The 20,017-nt window shown below is 36.3% G+C and overlaps 1 protein-coding gene across 3 annotated transcripts in view; it reads left to right on the forward strand.

Moving 5' to 3' along the window:
- ANKRD31 (ankyrin repeat domain 31) overlaps positions 1 to 18,813 on the forward strand; it is a 66,682-nt gene extending 47,869 nt beyond the window's left edge. For all 3 annotated transcript variants that reach the window (XM_015652248.2, XM_033520308.1, XM_033520307.1), the window contains 3 exons: positions 1,716 to 1,856; positions 2,438 to 2,534; positions 17,271 to 18,813. In XM_015652248.2, the coding sequence (XP_015507734.1) occupies positions 1,716 to 1,856; positions 2,438 to 2,534; positions 17,271 to 17,422 (390 nt within the window). In that variant the 3' untranslated portion in view covers positions 17,423 to 18,813. The remainder of the gene's footprint in view (positions 1 to 1,715; positions 1,857 to 2,437; positions 2,535 to 17,270) is intronic.
- The last annotated feature ends 1,204 nt before the right edge of the window (positions 18,814 to 20,017 follow it).

Consider the following 20,017-nt stretch of genomic DNA (forward strand, 5'->3'; position numbering starts at 1 on the left):
TGTGCCCACTTTATTTTGATTTTCTTCTCAAATCTGTTATCACAGAGTCATTACCAACATCTCTAATTGGCCCAGGCATGGCCAGCAGCACGTCCCTCCTCAGAGCCATCCCAGATTGGTTCCGCCAGACATGGTGGAAGCTTCTGGCAGCTTCTCATAGGAGCCACCTCCGTGCCCCTCCCCACCACCAAAGACCAGGCTGTGCAAAACCAATAACAGCTAATAATAGTTAATTTCCAGGGCAGCATATTGATAAAAATATGAAAAGCTCTTTTCAGCCAACTTACCAGTTTAGTTAATGTAGAAGGAACTCCTTTTCCTATACTTATAATCTCAGGAATGCTTTTCTGCTGAGAGCTGCCATTTCATGTGGTCTTGTGTTCTGGAACATAGAGTAGTGTAAGTCACAAGGCTGTACATCAGGCCATGTGATAGGTATGGAGACATGCTTCTGTTTTTTGAAGAACATATAATATTCCTTTGAATTGCAAGATGCCTAGGTGGAAGGATGAAAAATTCAGTATGCCTACTGTAATTTGTCAAGACAGTTGTCTGCGATAGCAGCTTGATGGGTGTGGATCCAAAGGAATTATAACCCAATGCTGCAAGTACTGGTGTTGAGCAGGTAGAGAGAAGTAGAGAAGTCAGTGATCTTTACTAGGATGAAAATGACATTTATGTCTTGGAAGACAAAGCTATAGAAATTGAAATTTAGAAGCTAGTTTCTGTTGCATTGCAAAGAGATGATCAGTAAATTTACCTTCTTTATCATTATATAGATGTACTTGATAACAACATACAGATGGTACATAGTCCTTACTTAAGATTAGCTTTGGGCTGGCAAAATGCAATTGTTGAGTGCTGTAGACCTGGGTTGTGAAACTATGAACTCAGTCGAGTGCTCATTGAAATATTTGGGTTAATCATCTTAATTTAGTTCTTAAAGCAGCACCAAGCCAGAGGATATGGTGGGAGATGGTTCAGTATTTGCTGGTGCATCATTCTCTTACTTGGATTGTTTAACCTTATGAAAGATAAGCAACCGTACTAAGTTGCAACAGAGTTGATCAGTTGTTGCACTATTTAGCTCTGTTAGTCCAACTGAGGCCAATATGAAAAAAAATTTACTCAACTATAAACAACTATAAGTTGTTCTTCTGGAAAGGTGTAAATGTTTGCAGACCTGGGCTGTATTAACATTATGAAAAAGGCATTAACAATAAGTTTGTTCATGCTTAATTTTGCATAAGGTAAGGCTGTCAGGTTCCTCCTAAAACACGCAAGTGATATCCCTTGATATAAGTGAAATTTTTGTGCAGGTATGTTTGAATGGTTGCTGAAATTTCTTGTGTAGTAATTTCTTGTTGTACAGATGTCCCTTGTGTAAGTGCCTGAGTTCACTACTGCAAATCAATTTATTCAAGGCCTTGTTATGTTTAAGTGGACCTAAGATACAAATACAGTTCTGACAAACGCACAAAGGGAGAGTTGTCCTCTAGTTGGCTAAAGCAACTGGTTATTATTATTTTTTCTGGTGGAACAAATAATCTTATTTTATAAAATTTTTGATAGTGGCATTAAATTACTTAACTTTTCCAGGCAAAAACAGAATTAGCTGCAACTTTTCAGATGTATTGTTCTTTGGTATTTTTCATGTTTCAAGGATCTTATTTCATATTTGTTCATTTATGAATTGAAATTATTTTTTTTTAAAGGAATTTAGTCATAAAGCTACACTCTTGAAGAATGGCAAGATCAGAACCAGTAAAGGACAAATACTACAGAATCCAGTTCAGTGGGTTAAAGATCTACTAGGAAGTGGTATTTCTGTGACATGGAAGTATGTGTGGAATAAGGTATGCCTGATTTGATTCTCAAAGTTACCAATAATGAGTGGCTGTAACAAGTTTCACTAATCTAGATCTCCATACTGTTCTTAAAGCAAAAGAGGGTATAAGCCTAAATTTTAAACGTCGTCTTAATTTTAATGAATGAGCAGCAAAGAAAGAGCTACATAGGTGTATCTGTACAGTGATGAACTAGTCATTAGTGTTGAAAGAATGCAGAATGCTTACGCTGTATGCTATCAGGGATTTGAAGGAGGAGTTTTAAAGATGATTAAGACTGATAAAGTTGAAAGGTAGTTTGAATAAAAAGTAGCAGACTTACTGAAATATCAGTGTGTCATGCACAACTGTTGCAAAAACACTGGCAGAGTTTAAAGGGGATTACTGATGGGCTGTATTATGCTTGGGTTTTTTTCAATTAGTATTCAGATTAACATAATTTCTCCTTGATCGTGACAGGTGGAGATTACGCTTACAAGTTAATAAACTTGGTTTTAAAAGAAAAGTGAAGTTTCTACACCTATCAGAAAAAAACCCCTAAAAAATACTAATTAAAACAATCAGTTACCCATCTAGATTTCTTCTTACAGGTTACATATCTTGGGACAGAATTGTCAAAATTTAGTGTCAGTGAGGTGTCAGTTTCCAGTGACCTGGAGTTGCCAACACAGAAAGGAAACCCTTCCGGTAGGTACCACTTAAAATTTAATATTCTTCATATTTGAAATCAGCAGTAAGTGATTTCTAAAGAATTTAAAGTCCAAAATTCCTCTATTGCTGATTTTTTTCTGGGGGTGTATGATTATCACAGATCTTGATCTTGAAATGTAAATAGTGCCAGAACTTTTACATGAAGTCTAAAATAGTACACTTCTTCCATAATTGTATTGTGTGAATAGTTACTAATGATTTGGTTGCTGTGTAAAACATTTTTATATTAAAGTATTTACTAAAAAGTGAAGTTTCAAGTAAGGTATTTCAATATTTTTTTAGTCTGTTGCAAACTCGGATATACTAGCATAAGCTTTAACCTCATATACATCTTCAAATCATATTCAGTTATCTGTGTGATGGAAATCCCAGTATGCTCAAGCAACACTAATAACCAGGAGGATATTTTGTTTTCTAAAAATAAATAGTCAAAAGAAACAAAGTGCACTGATGTGACAAAATGACACTGAACAGTTTTTTCAGAACTGCCTAGCAAACTTAAGAACTTTAGTCTAATTTTGATAAGCAATGTGTTCTCAGGGAAACACAAGTCCCTTTGACAGCCAGTTGTACTTCAAATCCATAAAGCTTTTTTGCTTTTGGGATTGATTCTGTTAATTTGATAAGACACTGCAGTTCATGTGAACTGGGATACCAGGGCTGGTCTGTTTTTAACATACTGAAAGTAAATTTAAAGATAGTAGTTCAAAAGAACTATCTGGATATTCAGGCTACTGTGTTCTACTGGTATTTGCTTCAAGCTAAGAGCTTCCAGATGCTGAGTTTACTTTGTCTTGCTTCAGTAACTTCAGTTTATACCAGGTGTAAGTGACTTAGAACTGGTTTCAGTTTCCAAACTTTTTCATAGACCTTTGAAAATTCTACTAGTTCTTCTGAATTATTTGTATCATGAAAAATGTATGATAAACATTGTAACTTCTAGAACAGAGAGATCAATTTACTCAAAAACTACTCTTGACAAACAAAAATCAGTCTGAAGATCAGTAAGTGGTTTTCTGTAGTAAGTAGTAGTAGTAAGTAGTCCAGGGTGATCTGGAAGAGTATTTAAGAAAGTATCCTTCCTTAGGGCAAATTTGGGACAGAACTTCCAAATGGGGGTCCCCCCAGAAAAGCAAATTCAAGTGGCCCCTCCCCCAGCTGGTTTGGGAAAAAGATTTCCTTGGAGAAGAGTGGAAAAAACACTTACAGAAACGGAATAATATCTGTTTTATTTATTTATTTTATTTTATTTTTATTTTCTGGTTTTGTTTATTTATTTATTTATTTATTTTATATTGTTTTATTAAACAATAAAACCTCTTGCTGTTCGATGAGATGGCAAATCAAGGAAGAACAGTCCTTTTCATGTGCTGTAACTCAGCTCACTCAGTCCCTCCCTTATCAGTCCCTCTGGTTCTGGAAAGTGCTGAGGCCCAGACCCTGGTGGGTCACAGGTGTGAGCTCCTGGGGTTTAGCTGGGTTTTCAGTCCAGAGCAGGTTTGCACAGATCCAAGGAAAAGGGGAAAAAAATCCAGTCCAGCGAACTCCTCTGTCTCAGCTAGCTAAAACCTAACTAACAGCAAAGGAGAGCTCTGTCCTGCTGTCTGTCCATGCTGCAGACACCACAGTCCAGGAGCAGCATGTGGGGGAGTGATGTTGTCCTCAACACAAACTGCGGCTTCTTCTTCCCCCCTTCACTCTCAGAGCCAGTGTTAAAGGTGCAGAACTTAATATGTAACATAAACCAGGCAGCTGGGGATACCAGTATTATAAAGTCACCTCAGGACAGGAAGTTTTTTTGTGACATGTGATTTAAGGTGACAGTAACCACTGCCTAACCACTAGTCTTAGGTGAAAAATTGAAGGAGGGAATGTCAAAGTGCCCTCAGTTTCAGTTCCATTTAAGATACTGCATGGCCAGATATGTAGGATATTAAACAGTGCCTTAAATTATTTCAGAAGAGGATTAATCTGCACTGTTGTTTTGTGGGTATAGTTCTGGTCATTGGGCAACCCTTGAATGATTTCCAAGCTCAATTCATGAGTTAGCTTGTTCCAAGTGCTTTTTCCAGCAGGTACTTTGCCTGCAGCCAGCCAGCTCAAAAGCAGAGGGAAATTTGTTGGTGTGGTTGTGAACTATTCTGTACTGCTTGCCTGGAGACCTTCCCAGCCACTCTTTTATCTTTCTAATATGATTAGAGCATGTGTATATTATATAGTAGAAGTTTTTTCTGCTTTTTAGAAAACCAAACTTTTTATTCATACTGTATTAATGATTTTTTTTTTTTTTCTTTGCATCCCAGAACATTGTTAAAAAAGAATACTAGGGCCTGGGAATTTGAGCGACTTTGGAGGAGAAGGCTTTTATTTTAAATGCCCCTCCCTCACTCTCCTTGTAGCTTCCCATACCTTGGCTCAATGTTCATTGAGCTGCTGTATGAAAAGCATGGAGAAGTGGGAAGAAAATGATATATACAGTGGTTGGATCTAGGCATCTTGTAATAGAAAGAAGCATCTACCAATGAACTTTTTGTACAGCCCAGTTTAGGAAGACTGTCCTAGGAACCCCTCCCCTTGGCAACAAGAGGAGTTGCTGTTCTGTGGTGGCCAACACAAGAAATGATCCAGTGTTTCAGCTTGCTTGAGATTAATAAGGTGCTTTAAGGTTTATATAGCATCAGACTTCTAGCTACCTTAGGGGTGTTAGTACATGAACCTTGAAGAGCCTGTGAAGTAAAGCAGTCCCAGACCAATGCAGGTATTTAACAGAAGTATTAGAGATTGCAATTTTGGAATTGGTCATTTAAATCTTAACTGAATTTCAGTGTATGTATCTTCAAGTCTGAGTCTTTAGTCTCTTCTAGGATCATGCTAGCAGAAAGTAAGAAATACTGTATTCAAGCCTGAGTGAAAAGTGAACATTAAGCATGTAAGAAGTACTTTTTGATTATCTGTATATAGGAAAACAGAAGAAACAGTTATTATATGGCTTAGAATTTCTCTGTGCTTTCTGATACTTGTAATGATGACATAGCATTTGCTAAAAATAACCTAGAAATACCAAGGATTCAGAAGCAGATGTCAGCTGAAGAACAGATGTAAGTTGCAGAGCAAATGTTAGTGTTAGATATTTCACATTGAAATTCCAGCAAAGTGGCTTAAAAGCAAAGCTTATTCAGTTGTTACAGCAAGTGTGATATGCACATTCATTTTGCAGATTGCTATTTCAGGAAGACAGTCTTTGGAAAACAGCATGACTAGTCCAATTTTTGTGCTCAGGCAATCCCTTACTGCCTTTAATAACCATTAAGCACCTGTAAAGATTAAAACAGCTCTTGTTCACCTTTAGTTCATGAAAGTTCCCAAAGTTTTATGGAAGAAGAGTGTTTTCAAGGGACTCTAAATGATTTCTTAATGGCTGAAACATAAGCTGTTTTGAAAGGTTTATGTTAGTGTTATTTCAGGTATGGAGTATTAAATTTTCAGCTGAACTCAGTAGGAATGCTTGAAAGCAAGTAATAAACAAGCCCAAATCATCTTACAGGAGCAACTGCTGTGCTGGTAAAGGAGCAAAGGCAAGTCTGGCATTACATGTGTTAGGTGGTGTTAGGCTAAGTGAAAATACGGAGAAACAAAATAATAAAAATAAAAAGCATAACTTCTCTGTGCATTAAACCATCAGTGTTAAGTGAAACTTTTTGTTTTTTGAACAAAAAGTATCTTTTTGTGCTTCCAGGAAAAAAATTTATCATAAGGGACACCAGCATTATCAGTACTAGTAGTGGCTCCGTTGCTCAGCCTCTTAGAAGCTTTGACCTGAGTAATATGCAGCCAAACATCACATCCTTGCCACAAACACAAGTTGTGAGAGCTGTGTGCTGAAGGAGAAGCAGTTGTTGCCAGGGAATTTATGAGTAAGTGTTTTTTTAGCAGTCTAGAAAACCTAATGGTGGATGCAAGGGCTATGAAAGAGATATGAAAGGAAAAAGAAAAGTAGGTGGCATGGAATTGATTTGTGTGTGGGTGAGAAAGAGTGCTGGGGAAAAATTATGGTGCTGATGAAGATTTAGATTGATCTAAATGACCCAATAGCAATGTTTTTTTAGAGCTCAATATGGTTGACTCTCCTGTGTCCAAATTAGAAGCATTTTGCTATTTTGGTGTAGTTAACAAAATAACTTCATTTTGAGTACTCAGTTAAATGTCTCAAAAAAATAATAGTATAGAGAAATGTCTTCTGGATTTAGATGGAGAAATATGATACATAAGCATTGCTAAATAATCTTGTGTAATCTAATTTAAAGGGTGCTTTGAAAATACTCCTGAAGAGGCTCTGACCTTTGTAACTTCATGTTTTCAGTATTGCATTTTTACATTGATTGCACATTAAACCCTATCTGTAATACTTGTATGACTTGAACAGTGCCTATTACACTTGATCTGGTATGTTTGCCTCTTCTACCTGTGATTATGCTACAAAGGGATGACCCTGACTGACCCCGACTGACAGTGCAAAGTTAGAGTGATCAGCTCAAACCCCAGTGCCAGATAACTCAGCACTGGCATGGGTAACAGTGCCAAGCCAGGTCTGCTGTGGGAGGCAGGAAGACGGAAAACAGAAGTCAATCTAGTCTTTTTTTCGGTCATTGTAAACTAAAAGTGCATCCACATCTTAAAGCAATTCTTAATGCTTCTGTACATAGGCCCTACAGCTATCTTACAAAGAGTTAAGCTGAGAAATCTCTGCAGAAAGTTCTTTGTTATCCCCTTTTTTTTTTTTTTTTTTATTAGAAGGAAGCAGACTTATTATCTTAAATGCAGGACAGAGTATTTGGAGGAAAGCGGTCTTTAAAGTTACAAAAAATAGATTGTGTAGTAGTGTAGATTGCTACATTTATTTATATCAAAAAAAGCAGATTGAACTGCTCTTTGATATTAATTGAAAAGTAACAAAGATTATGGTTTATAGGAGTTACGTTTCTCTGCTGAAGAAATGAACAGCCATGTCGCTCTGAAAACTCAGCTTTTGTAGCTTGTTGTCATAGTTTTCTAAAGGCTTTCCCAGGACAGTAACTGTAAACATAGATATGTGTACATTCTTTCTGTTACATGTCTTGTGATGGGCATCTCTCACGGCCAGTGTGGTTAGGAAGGTGTTATCCTGACCATCCAATCCCTGGCCGTGGTCAGAAACCTATAAATTCTGGGAGAAGAAATAAAGTTCTCTCTTCCTTTCACCACACCTCAAGCTGTGTTCATGTGATCTATTTCGTGACCAGCGGCAACACAGCCACATTGAAATTTTCCCAGATATGGCTACAATTTGTATTCTGCTTGCCAGAATAATGGTCTTGTAGCATGTATGGTCATTGTCACCCTACCATCTTTGGTGCTCCGTCCTGAATGGAAACAGTTACAGCAAGAGTGTAATTTTGTAGCAGAAGTAACCATTAACAGACAATGGAGATGATGCAAAATTAAAGATATATGTTATAATAAGAATTAATAAATTTGAAATTTACAGGAATATTGTTCCACGTATAAATTTTTGCTCATACCTCCTATAATTACTCTGTAATTATAGAAATTTGAAGAAAAAAAAGCTGCTGATGCAGTATAATATGTACAAATTCAACCACCATCTCAGTTTCAACATCTCTGCCTTATGGATCTCAAATCTTTTGTGTACAGGTCTGAGTAGAAGCTTCTTGAGTTTCAGTCTGACCAAATTTTTTAAAGTAAACTGTAAAAAGCAAACTCCTGTTTCAGAAGGAAATTCCTTTGCAAGCATCTCAGGATTAGTGCTTCAATAAGTCTCTTAAATGAGGTTTTGTAAGTGCTGTGAGAAGGCCCATAACCATTACCGCATTGCTTTGCCCTCTAGTTGTGTTTCCAAAGAACTAGGCACATACACAATGCCACTGCCGTTTTACTTTGTGCCAAATAAAATCTGAATGTAAAACTCAAATGTATAAATTCACTTTAAATAGTTTACTTTGTGGGCTTTACTAGTCCTGGAAAAGGATAGAAAGGTAATTAATTTCAGTTTTCTTGATAGTGAGTTGTCGTGTCTTGTACACCAGTACAAAGTTGTGACATTGAAATGGCTGACTTAACAGGAGAGTATTTAAATCCATGTGAATCATTCCAATAAAATGAAACTTAGCTATTATGTGTGTCAGTACCATCCTAAACAAGTGTAAAATCAAGCTAATAAAAAACACTGCATGTGCATATTTGCAGCAGTCTTCCATTATACTTTAAATTGTAAACTTTTCAGGACAGGGCTCTCATGTGCATATATGAATCATTGAAGACATTTTGTAACATAATCCAAACGACAAATCTAGCCCATTTTACAATAATACATTTTTTGCTGTACTGTACACCACATGAGAACCCTAGGTTCTGGTTAGGCTCCAATAATTATGTCAGAAACTACTTTCACTAGAAAAATTTACTATTCTTCATGTTTTTGGAGGAAAGTAGGAAAAGATTGTAAATAACGTTAGTGGTTGAAAAGTCAAGATATAAACTGAGAACCCTAAGTTTATTATTTCTAACAAAAATGACATGGCTGAATATATCTGAATTTTTTGGACTGGGTATTAATGAAGTAGTAGCTTATCATACCATCAATAATGGCAACAGTGATGTGAAAGAGAAGTACTTGACATATTTAAAAACCTACAGCAAACGAACCACATACAATCAAAAACAAAACCCTGACATCTAATACATATCTTTTCCTCCTTACCTATAGTAGAATATTCACCAACTGCACTATGTCCCCATTTATGTGTCTCTAAAAAACAGGGAGATAGACTATATATTTTTTTGTATTTTGTACTTTGGAAGAAAAGTGAGATTGTACACAAAAATGTCTATCTGCAATATTTTTCAGTCTCTGGGGTATTTCAAGGTGCAACTATTCCACTGTTCTCACTTCTTTATGGTGTACAGACGAAATACTTGAAAGTACTTTCCAGTGTTGTAAAGTTACAGGCATTTGCTTTACGTGTTTACATACTTTACAAAGAAGTGCACAGTTCTGTTTGCAGAATTTACAAATCTGTATTTTCCAGTAATTGCCTGAGGTATAGGCTTCCCTCACATTGCTTTCCACAATCCTGTACCTGCTGTTATTTGACTGTCAGCAGGGTAGGAGGTAAAATGTCACATGATTGATTCAGACTTGAGCTATGTGGCCAGCAAGAGCCAAAAAAAACCCCAAAACCAACTCACTTTTCAGAGGGCCAAAAATAATTTGTAGGCAGAAGGGGGGCTGCATGCCATGGGAGCCCGTTCTAAGTATCTAGTACTTGTATTTCTTATCTGTAAGCCAGATTTTTCTGAAATTGGAAAATAACTTCAGAAGAAACCAGGTGATACTGTGATTACACAGAATCGTAGGCTAACATAGGTTCAGTGGGTCCTTTGGAGGTCTTTAGTTCAACCTTCTGTTCAAAGGAGGAGCAGTTTCCAAGTTAGATAAGGTTTCTTGATCCCTTGTCCAGTCAAATTCTGCATATTTTCAGGGACAGGTATTCCTATGCTTAACCATGCTCATGATGAATTTCCCCCCATATATCTAGTTGGAAACTTGCTTGTTAGAACTTTTGGCCTTTTTTCTTTTTTATACAGAAGCTATATTCTCCTAAGAAGTCCAGCTAAGAGTATTTAAAACTGACTCCTAGTTGAGTGGTTTGAACATTGACTTTCTGGCCTTTTTGCTTTGTGAAACAAGTGGTAAAAATATCCTTTGATAACTGACCCATCTTCTTAATTAATCAGGTGCACTATAACATTTTCATCTGCTTTGGTGATCCCATGGAGGCTGAGAGAAGACTGAGACAAACAGAAGTGTTGTAGATTATTTTCCTGGAACAATTTTTTTTTTGTCTGTCTGATGAAAGCAATAAATGCAAGGCAGTGCGATACACATCAGCATTTAAGAGGCACTGCTGCTTTTCTTTAGGCAGACTATTTTGACATGACATTGATTATATGAGGTGAAAATATTACGAGATTACCTGATGATTTTACCTTAGGAAGTGTTCAAATTTTATCTCATTTTTATCTTGTGTTTTTTTTCAGGAAACACTTTTAACAAAGTTATGAAAAATATTTGAAACAAAACAATTCAGTCTTTCAATCACCATGTGAAAATAGTGTAGGAGAAGGCTTTAGACATTGTTCTGAAGTTGTACATAAAACTCAACAAACTAATTACAGCTGCTGTAGATTTTGCCAGTGCATGAATGGATTGTTGGTTTTTCAAAGCACTGTTCTGACCTGAACTGAAACTTGATAATCTTCCAACCAGAATTTTAATCTGCTATAAACTGCAAGAATTTTAGTGTTCTGGTTTTAATTACCCAAGTTTGGAGTGGGAACTTTTTATGCGCTATCTTGGCACATTAATTTCAGGTTTTCTAAAATGGTTAGAAATAATTTTAGAGAACCATTTTCCTTTCAAGTGAGTATACAAATGAATCATTATATAATCAAGTCTACAACAATAACATAATAGGTTAAAAAGAAAGAATTGCATCCTGGGAACCTATGCCCTTCTAGTCATACCAAGAAATAGACTTCTACAATTATTTTTAAAGCAATTTTTTGGTCTTTCAAGAAGGGATACTAGTATATACATTTGTTGACATTGAACACAAATTCAGTAATATTGGTGTTTAAATAAAGTGAGTGGCTTAATTGAGAAACTGACATGTGGACATAGCTGTCCAGCTGTTCATCTGGGCAGCTATGTAAAAATATTTTTTGTGAGAACAATTGAACCAGCCATTTTTTTATTTTTTTATTTTGGAAGTACTTAGTTTATTTCTTTATAAATTCAGTCCTGAAGATAGATTCTCTTATGGGAGGATGTGCACAGTTCTCAGTTAGTATTGGCATATATGTCAGTTATACCTCTTTCACCCTTCGGGGGAAAAAAAACATTTTGCATCTATAGCAAAAGAGTTTCTGAGATTTAATTTGTAATTTTGTTTCTCTTAGCAGTTATTGAACATTTCTGGATCTCTACAGTATATTGGCAGACTTGACTTTGCCACATTGTTAAATGGATAATGTAACAATTATCTTGACGCACCAATTCAAGGTCCTTGCAAATAATAATTCAGAATGTGTCACACACTAAGCATTTGTTACTGTGTAACAGCCATATACACCCCACCCCCCCAGGATACATAGGGCAAGACAAAAAACAGTTACTGTATAAGATAATAATGTAGGCAGAAGGTTAATGGAAAATAACATTCATATCACTTATCTGAGTAATGCTCTGAAGAAAGGTATAAAGCAATATTTCTATTGTACATTTTTGAGACATTTGCAAACAGATGAACTATTAACTGTGTCTCTTAAAAAAGCATAGCATCTTTGGGTTCATTTGTGGGAACAATACTTTCTACCATATGAAACATAATGTAATTTAAGATTTCAGGGTAAACCTTGAAACTGATACCTTAGCATAAAAGGCATGAATACTTGGTCTCTAATCATACCTGCAAGTCCTTTTCCCATGCAGACACAGTATAACAAGAAAGGCTACTGTTGTGGAGTACTTTGAAAGAAGAATTATTCTAAACATCTAATACTTCTTTCTGCTTTGTGACATTGTTTTTGCCAATAAAGGACATAAAGACAACATGAACTTCTAAGGAATACTATCCCTTATTGAATGGACAAAGAAATGTTTCTTTCTCAAATATACCATTTTATCTAGAAGGGATGAAATAAAATAATGAATTGTGAAAGTATTAATTAAATTCCACATTATTGCTATACAAATTTAAATTAATTGGCAGATGATGAACTGAACCTATAGATCATCTATGATGAGTCATACCTGATATGTGAAGAAAAAAACATAGGCTAAGGTACTATCAAGAGGTGCTCTATATCCTTCTGGCACTGTTATAGCTGTTCTGTGAATTATCTGGTCATTATAGTCCATTAAGGAGCTTCCGAACTGAAATGATTTATTTAGTATTATGATACTATAAATAACCTTTGATTTTTTTTTTTTTTCAAAGGTTAATAATTACCCATGCAAAAAATGCAGTGTGCATGATTTAGGTCACTTGATAGATTAATTAGATTAATTCTTGGGGAAGAGGTACTTTCAACATTGGAATGAAGATAGACACAAAGGATTGCAATGCAATTAGTCAAAATCTCTGCTGTGGGTACTGCCTTAACTTCAGGTGTCTGACTGACACGATTGATCTGTTCATTAGAAGAAGATGTCTCCTTACCGATTGCTTTATAAGGACAGAGGATGTGGACTCCAGCATTTACAAAAGAAAAAAAGAATTGATATCTCTATCATGTGAAGTGAATCAAGAACTGTGGGGAGACCTGAAATGAAGGCATTTAGAAGGAAAAAAACTATAAAATTACTGGGAAAGCATTATTTTTTATTGGACAAAGTTCTGGTCTTACAATGGCAATCTGTCCACACACATCTGTTTTTCCAAAATACCAGGGCTCAACCATCTTTTCTTTCCATTTGATAGATCATGAATTTAAAATAAACCTGAAGAACACAAAAGGCAGTTACTTGCTTTCATTCACACTTCAGGAAAATACTAAGTAAAATAAGTTCTTGATATGTCTCTAACAGGAACCACTGATATATTCTAATCTTAGGAGAGAAAAAGAGCTATATGTACAAGGCCACTACATATCTGGGTTAAAGGGAAATAGGGCATAGGAAAACATTAGTTTCAGACTAAACTGGCCAAAAGCTCATATTCCTCCAACTGAGACTTCTTCTTCATCCTTAATAATTGTAGAATATAATGAACCAGTACCATATTGAACTGCTCCAGTAAACTTTTCAGCTTAATAAATTTCTGGTGTTAATCCAGATTCCAGTGCTCAGGCTCAGTGTAATAGGTAATAGGAACACCTAAACTGAAAGAAAAGTTACTTTCAAAATTCTCACTAGCAGAATTATTGTGCCTCAGTCCAGTAGCAGCATTTTTTTAAAGATTCAGAAGGCCCAAAAACGTTTGTGTGAAATTATCTGAAATGCCGGCTGTCATTTCTGAGGCCTTACTTGGTCTGAATAGACAGTGCCTGTTGGAACCCCTGGATTGTGACTGATCTTCTCTAAGTTCTTGAGGGGAGTGTGGATAAGGCCCAAGAAACTTGAGAGTACTTAAGACAGATTTTTGTTCTATTAATATTCCACTGTGTCACTCTAGATCAAATGCTGTCACCCTTAAGTATGTTGTTCTTAGATCTTCTCTTTGTTTATGGATCTGTAGCCCGTGTCTAGACTTGCTGTGCTGAACTAGATCCTTTTGACTCAGAAGAACATAATCTCCTGTGACTTTGCCAGGTACTGCAAATCAGTTCATCTTTACCACAGATCTGATAAGAATCATTACCTGTTTTATAGAAGCATTTAAGCAGTATTTACTGATGCTTGTAAATTTGCTTAAATATGTTGCCTAAACTTCAAGAGCATTTCAATTATTTTACAGATAATTTACACCAGTAAGATAGTTATAAAATACTTAACCGTGTTTTTGGATAGTTCCTGTACTTTCTTGCTTGGGAAAAATATGATAGATACTACTGGGATTTTTAAGACTTGATCTTTCAGGAGCTGTTTTAGTCATCAGAAAATGGTGACTCTGCACTGAAGTGACAATTCAACCTTTATGCAACTGGAGATTATGGTCTGACATTCATTTAGTTGCACCGTTAATGGAAATTCTCCTTAAGTACAATTTTCAGATTCTTAGCAGCCACAGCAAACAAGGTCTGGTAGAGATGCAACAAAATGGAAACACAAGTTGAAAACATTTAGAGTGGTTTCCAAACTATAGGACTAAAATAGATAATATAAAGACAGGAGAGATGTCTATAAGCAGGATGGAAAAACTATCAAAAGACAACATGTGTTTTCCCCATATTTACGGAAAAAATCCTCATTCTGATATTGATACTTTATCTTATAGTTCATGAAGATTATGGAAAACTGGCAGAATAGGACAGCCAGGGTGGAAAAGCAGAGAAAGACCCTGCCTGTGTGTCTAAATTTACTAAGTTTGCTCCTGTACCTGAGGTACTGAGTTTTGGATAACAGTATAGGAACCTTTGTTGGCTGATTACAGCACCTAAACTGCCACTCTTTTCTAAGGGGATTAGAGTTCGGCAAAGAGCAGGAAGAAAACCTCAAAGTGGGTATCAGAAGATTAAATGTATAGCAAAGAGGAGAAAAAGGGGAGAAAGACTTGAGAAAGAAAAATGCTAAGGATGTTATCATTGGTGTCAGAGGAAGAAACACGGGGATCAAAATACTGATTCATACCTACTGTCTGTGGATATAGAGATTTTTTTATCAAACACTGGTGTCAGAACTGAGGAAGGCAGCTTTAGGATGTATACATACTGTGGTTTTGCTAGATGTTGACTGTTACCTAAAATTACTGAGAAGTCAAGAATATGGAGATTAGATATGTTACTTATTCACTCAGGTAAAGTATTTATGGTGGACTAGTGATGTTTAATTAACAAAATATTAATCCAATAGATAAAACATAAATTTGACACAAAGGAATCAACAAAGAAAGCTATTAGCTGATGCTGAAAAAGGTGACTTCAAACTTCTTACACTTCACATTTGAGTTGAGAATTTTTAGTCAGTAAGTTAAATCATTGCAGAGAAGAGCATTTCCAAAGTAAGAAAATAGCATAGTTTTCCAATTATGATCTATCAATACATGTTGTTAAATTAACTTTGGGCTTTGATAAGAATTTTCCCTCTGCTTGCGTACAAAATGTGGACATTTCAGAACAAAATAAAAGCATCTTTTCAACAAACTAGAGCAGGTTGAAGCCATGCCTATCATGCCACTGTATACTCAGCATTAATGAAAAGGTTTCATTTCAATTTCTGCTACTTTATTTTATTTCTAAAAATTCCCAGGCATACTTTAAGATAATTTTTACCTGAAGTTGTCTTTAAAACTATTTTGCGATTTTTTAATCCAAGCATTCCTTGTGCCCTTTAAAACACCACTTCTAAATGAGTGTATAAGTTTTCTTCTTCTGGTGTGACTGCTGCTTCGTAAGTGTGAGGAGTGTTGTGATGTAACCTTTCGTGTGGGTCTCATGTGCAGGCTGCCCACCTTTGCTGCAGTCAGCGATACTTAAATATATTCCAGAAGTCACATCATACATTTTGTTCCATTATGTGCTGTGTTATATGTACTGCACATGCACTGAGCTTGTAAGATACCAAATACAATCCTGTCCTCACTGTAGTCAGAAGTTTGTCTGTGGGTGTCATAGGTGTGGAACAACACATGTCCTCACATACAAGACTCTATTTGCACCTTTGAACACCAGCCTGTCTCTTCTAATGTCAGTTTGCTGCTTTGCTGGCTTTGGGTGGTGTGCTTCTGGAACTCAGGAAATGGCAGGGAAATTATCACCAAGACATGGAATTGAAAGGTCTTACAACTCAAATCACACTGTTTGTTTTAGCACTGTCACAAATGATGTTGTCTATTCAGTGAGTATATTTTGCTTTTTAGAATCAGTGTAGGTAACACAAATGAAAAATGGTGGCAACAAAGACTCTTGGGATGGCATATGATAGCCCAGTAATAATTACAAGCTTAATGGCCAACTGATGTCACTTCAAACATGTTTTCTTTGCATTTTGACAAGAATTCATCTTGACTGATCTAATAATCCTGAAATATGTATTCTGGTTTGCTTCTTGAGATACTCGAATGTTGTTTGGACACAATATTTTGTTGTGGTTTGTTGCTTCAGTTTTGTTGTTGGTTTTTATTGGTTTTTTTTAAACAGAAACCATCTCCACTTTCATGAGAGTTCTCTCTCTTGACACCATCTGCTATGTGTGACAGTTCTGCCCTCACTGGCAGTTTTCTGTGGTGGGCTGGTTGTGGCAGCTCAGCAGCTCTATTACTTTCTGCGAGGATACCAAAGGGAGAAAGTGGGGATGGAAGAGGTATCAAAGCAAGTAACTCTGAAATCTGCAGTTCCAAGTGCCTTTCGGACTCTGGGCTGTTATGGATCAATGTGTTCTAATATTTCTTTCCGGTGTATCTTTACAATGTTACTTTGTTACTGATTTTTAACAGAATAGTTCAGCTTCTCTTGTATTGACAAAAGTGCTTTAAATTTATGCATTGCAATAGTTAATTCAGTCCAGCAGATATTCAGATACTGCAAATACCTATAGTTTTGTCCTGCAGTTTCTTCTGTACAGATGTGCACTTTCCTTTTTATAAAGTCATTTCAGGATGGGCATTCTCTGTGAGATAGGTTCCTTATTTTGGGCAATTACATTGAATATGCCCCTTTGTAGACATAATACATGAATTCAAGCAGTACCGAAGAACAACTGTGTTTTCCTGTTATACAATTGGAAATGTCTGGGATGACTAGCTTCTCAGGCTGGTCACAAGAAGGTGTAGTGTGGCCTTTGCCTCATTGAAGACCAGGTCTGAGTGAGACATATGGTAAGATATCACAAGTTTTACCCCACAATATTCCAGGAGCACATTACAGATTCTTAGGGATCACTAAGGCTTACAAGGTTCTGACAAACTGCAAACACCATTTTAGGTAATAGTGCCAGTGATTGCTTTCCATTAATCTAATTTACACTCTGTAATCATTTGCGTTCATTTCCAACAGGCTCTTCTGTCCAGTTCAACTCAGTGGAAAGCCTGACACATTTCCTTCAATTCCATGAGATAGTAATGGCACATAAAGAGGAGTTTCTACCTTGCTCTGCAATGGAAAAGCACTGGAGTTTCTACAAAGAATGCAAAGATTTTGGATTCTAAAGACTTCTACAGTGCTAATGCTTTTTTCTTTGCCATCACTTAAAAGTAAACATTTGAGCTTTTAGAACTAAGTACTTTGCTACTGTCATTTTGATAAATCATTTGTCCGGCACCTGGGATAATGGAAAGATTGTTTGGGTAAAGGAGGAACAGGGAAGTACTTAGTGGCAGGCAAGGATAACTGTCAATATTTATTTTATGCTGCAAGATTAAGAAATGGGGAAGTAGATAGGACTTACACACTGATGCTCATTGTGAATTATATTCCAGGTTGATTACTTGGTATGAGCTTTTAAGTTTTAATTTAAGATTAAAGTAACTGCCCATGCTTGATGGGGCAGGACAGAAACAGGCAGACATCAACACTCACAGTCACTTCTTACATCTAAACCTGGAACTGCTGTGGCTGAGCATTTGCTATCAGAAATAGCAATGCCTGTTTGTGTAATAACAACATTTAGTTAGGTTAGGCAAAAAATCAAGATCAGCAGCCTTGAGAATCATCATCAGCTTTGCTTTATGTGGCATATGTATGTAAACATTCGAGAAAGGGAGCAGGTGCTCAGAGAGGTTGAAAGAGGAATCTTAGCTGTTGGAAATGCTCAGGAAAATTCCATTCAAGTTCCAGCCAAATCTCTCTGATAGGCAGAGAAAAATGTGCTGGCATGTGACAGGAAATTCAATTAGCCTGTTTGCAGAACACAATTTTTCCAGGTAACAGCATCTTAGATATTCATCCCAATCCCTGGAGGATTTCTATTTGTTTTAATTTTACAATGTTTGAATCTACTTTAGCAGCATATTTGTGACTATGTTGACTATTAAGAGAGTTATCCACATTCAAGTGGTGTTCTTGCTCTTTCATTCTTCGGATTGTAAGAAGAGATGGAATAATAGTACCTGTTACTCCTAACTCCAGTGAATAGGATGGGAAGTATCTCCTGTTAATACATATTGTCAGCAAGCTATTTGGAGTGTGAAGAGCTCTTCTGCAAAGATCTGATTAGTGTCTTAAACAGAAGTTGGTTTAGGGAAGTGAGAGAGGTCTGATGTGCAGAGAGCTGGTACAGTGCCCTAGGATGCATGAGCAATCACAGCCTGATGGGCTGAAAGAATAAAGACATGCCAATGGCCTGGAAGTCAAAAAAGGTAAGAGCTGCTGAATGACAGGTATTTTGTAAAGTCAGTTTCACAAAGAAAGAAAATGGAGTGTTCTCACAACTGCAGCAGCAAAACAAACCTGAAGGCATATTGTTTCAAAGGAAGTGCTCATTTACTTTCACTGAAAAGTAGAAGGTATTTGACTGTTAAAATTACCTCTGAATTACATGTTTGTTTGTCATTTTTTCTTTGTTGCAAGATGTCTAATAAAATTAATGTACAAAACTTGACAGGAATATTTTGGTCCATTATATTAATGTGATTACGTGACCTAAGGCAATCCCAAGATACAGTGACAGAAAATTGAATTGATTCAAGCTGAGCAAAGAGGTAAAAATGCAAAGTGCTACATGAAAACCACTATCTCTTACAGATGCTGTATGTAAAAGTAATCCACCAGTGAGGCTTTTTTCAGTTTTTAAATTGTATATAAGCACCATGAGAAAGGCATTAGCTTGACAACGTATAGCTTAATATGACTAACAAATGTAGGATTCTGCTCCCCAAATCTTAAAACTGTGAATATTCTCTAATCTCCCTGCTGGAATCCTTTGATCTTAATGTAAGGATCCATTAAGAGATACAAAAAACTTACACCACTCAGTTTAAATGTATGCTTTTTAAGTGTACTTTTGCATAAAAATATAAGTGGTTGTCACTGGTCAAAGATAGGCAGCTGTTAGTGATGCTAACTGCAGCAGAGTAACAAAGCTTCTGCTCACTAATGGCAGTTCATCCTCACAGTCCCTTCTCTGCTTTCACGATTCAGTTCTTTTATTTAGACCTCTTCTCCTAGGCTGTGAATTAGCACTTACTTTGGTGGTGCAGGCTAAAGTAAAAAAAGGATATAAAATGCAAACAGTTAGACAAACCTCCTGGTAATCTGACTGCTGTTAATATTCACATGGGGAATAAAAGGAGAAAAAGGTGATGCAGTGAACAAAAGCCACAAATTCAGATTCTTATTTCCACAAAATGATTTATTTATTTATTGCTGACGTGGAATAAAAAAAAAAAAAAAAAAAAAATGATTTATTTATTTATTGCTGACGTGGAATAAAAAAAAAAAATAAAAAATCAGTGGGGAGATTAATACCAGTAAGGAAAAATTCAAGACTCAAAACAAAAGAATGAGTGAGGAGGAAGATAAGCAACTGGGAGGCAGACAATACAACAGAAGATCCATAGATTTTAAGGCCAGCAGGAACTAGTGTAACCTCCTGAGGAACACAGGTCAGAGGTCATGAAGCTCTGTAAGCAAGGGAAACACATGGAGAAAAGAAGTAAAGGCAGGTGCAGAGAGAGCTAAAGTCATTCTAAGCAGAGGATCAACACAAAACATTGCACCTTTTTGCCAGGCAAAGCAGAGCCTGTCAGGGAAGAGAATAATGGGAATAAAAGCCATCTTGGGAAAGGTATTTACAGTACTCTAAG

The sequence above is a fragment of the Parus major genome, chromosome Z (assembly GCF_001522545.3).
Source record: "Parus major isolate Abel chromosome Z, Parus_major1.1, whole genome shotgun sequence".
Classification (NCBI taxonomy): Eukaryota; Metazoa; Chordata; class Aves; order Passeriformes; family Paridae; genus Parus; species Parus major.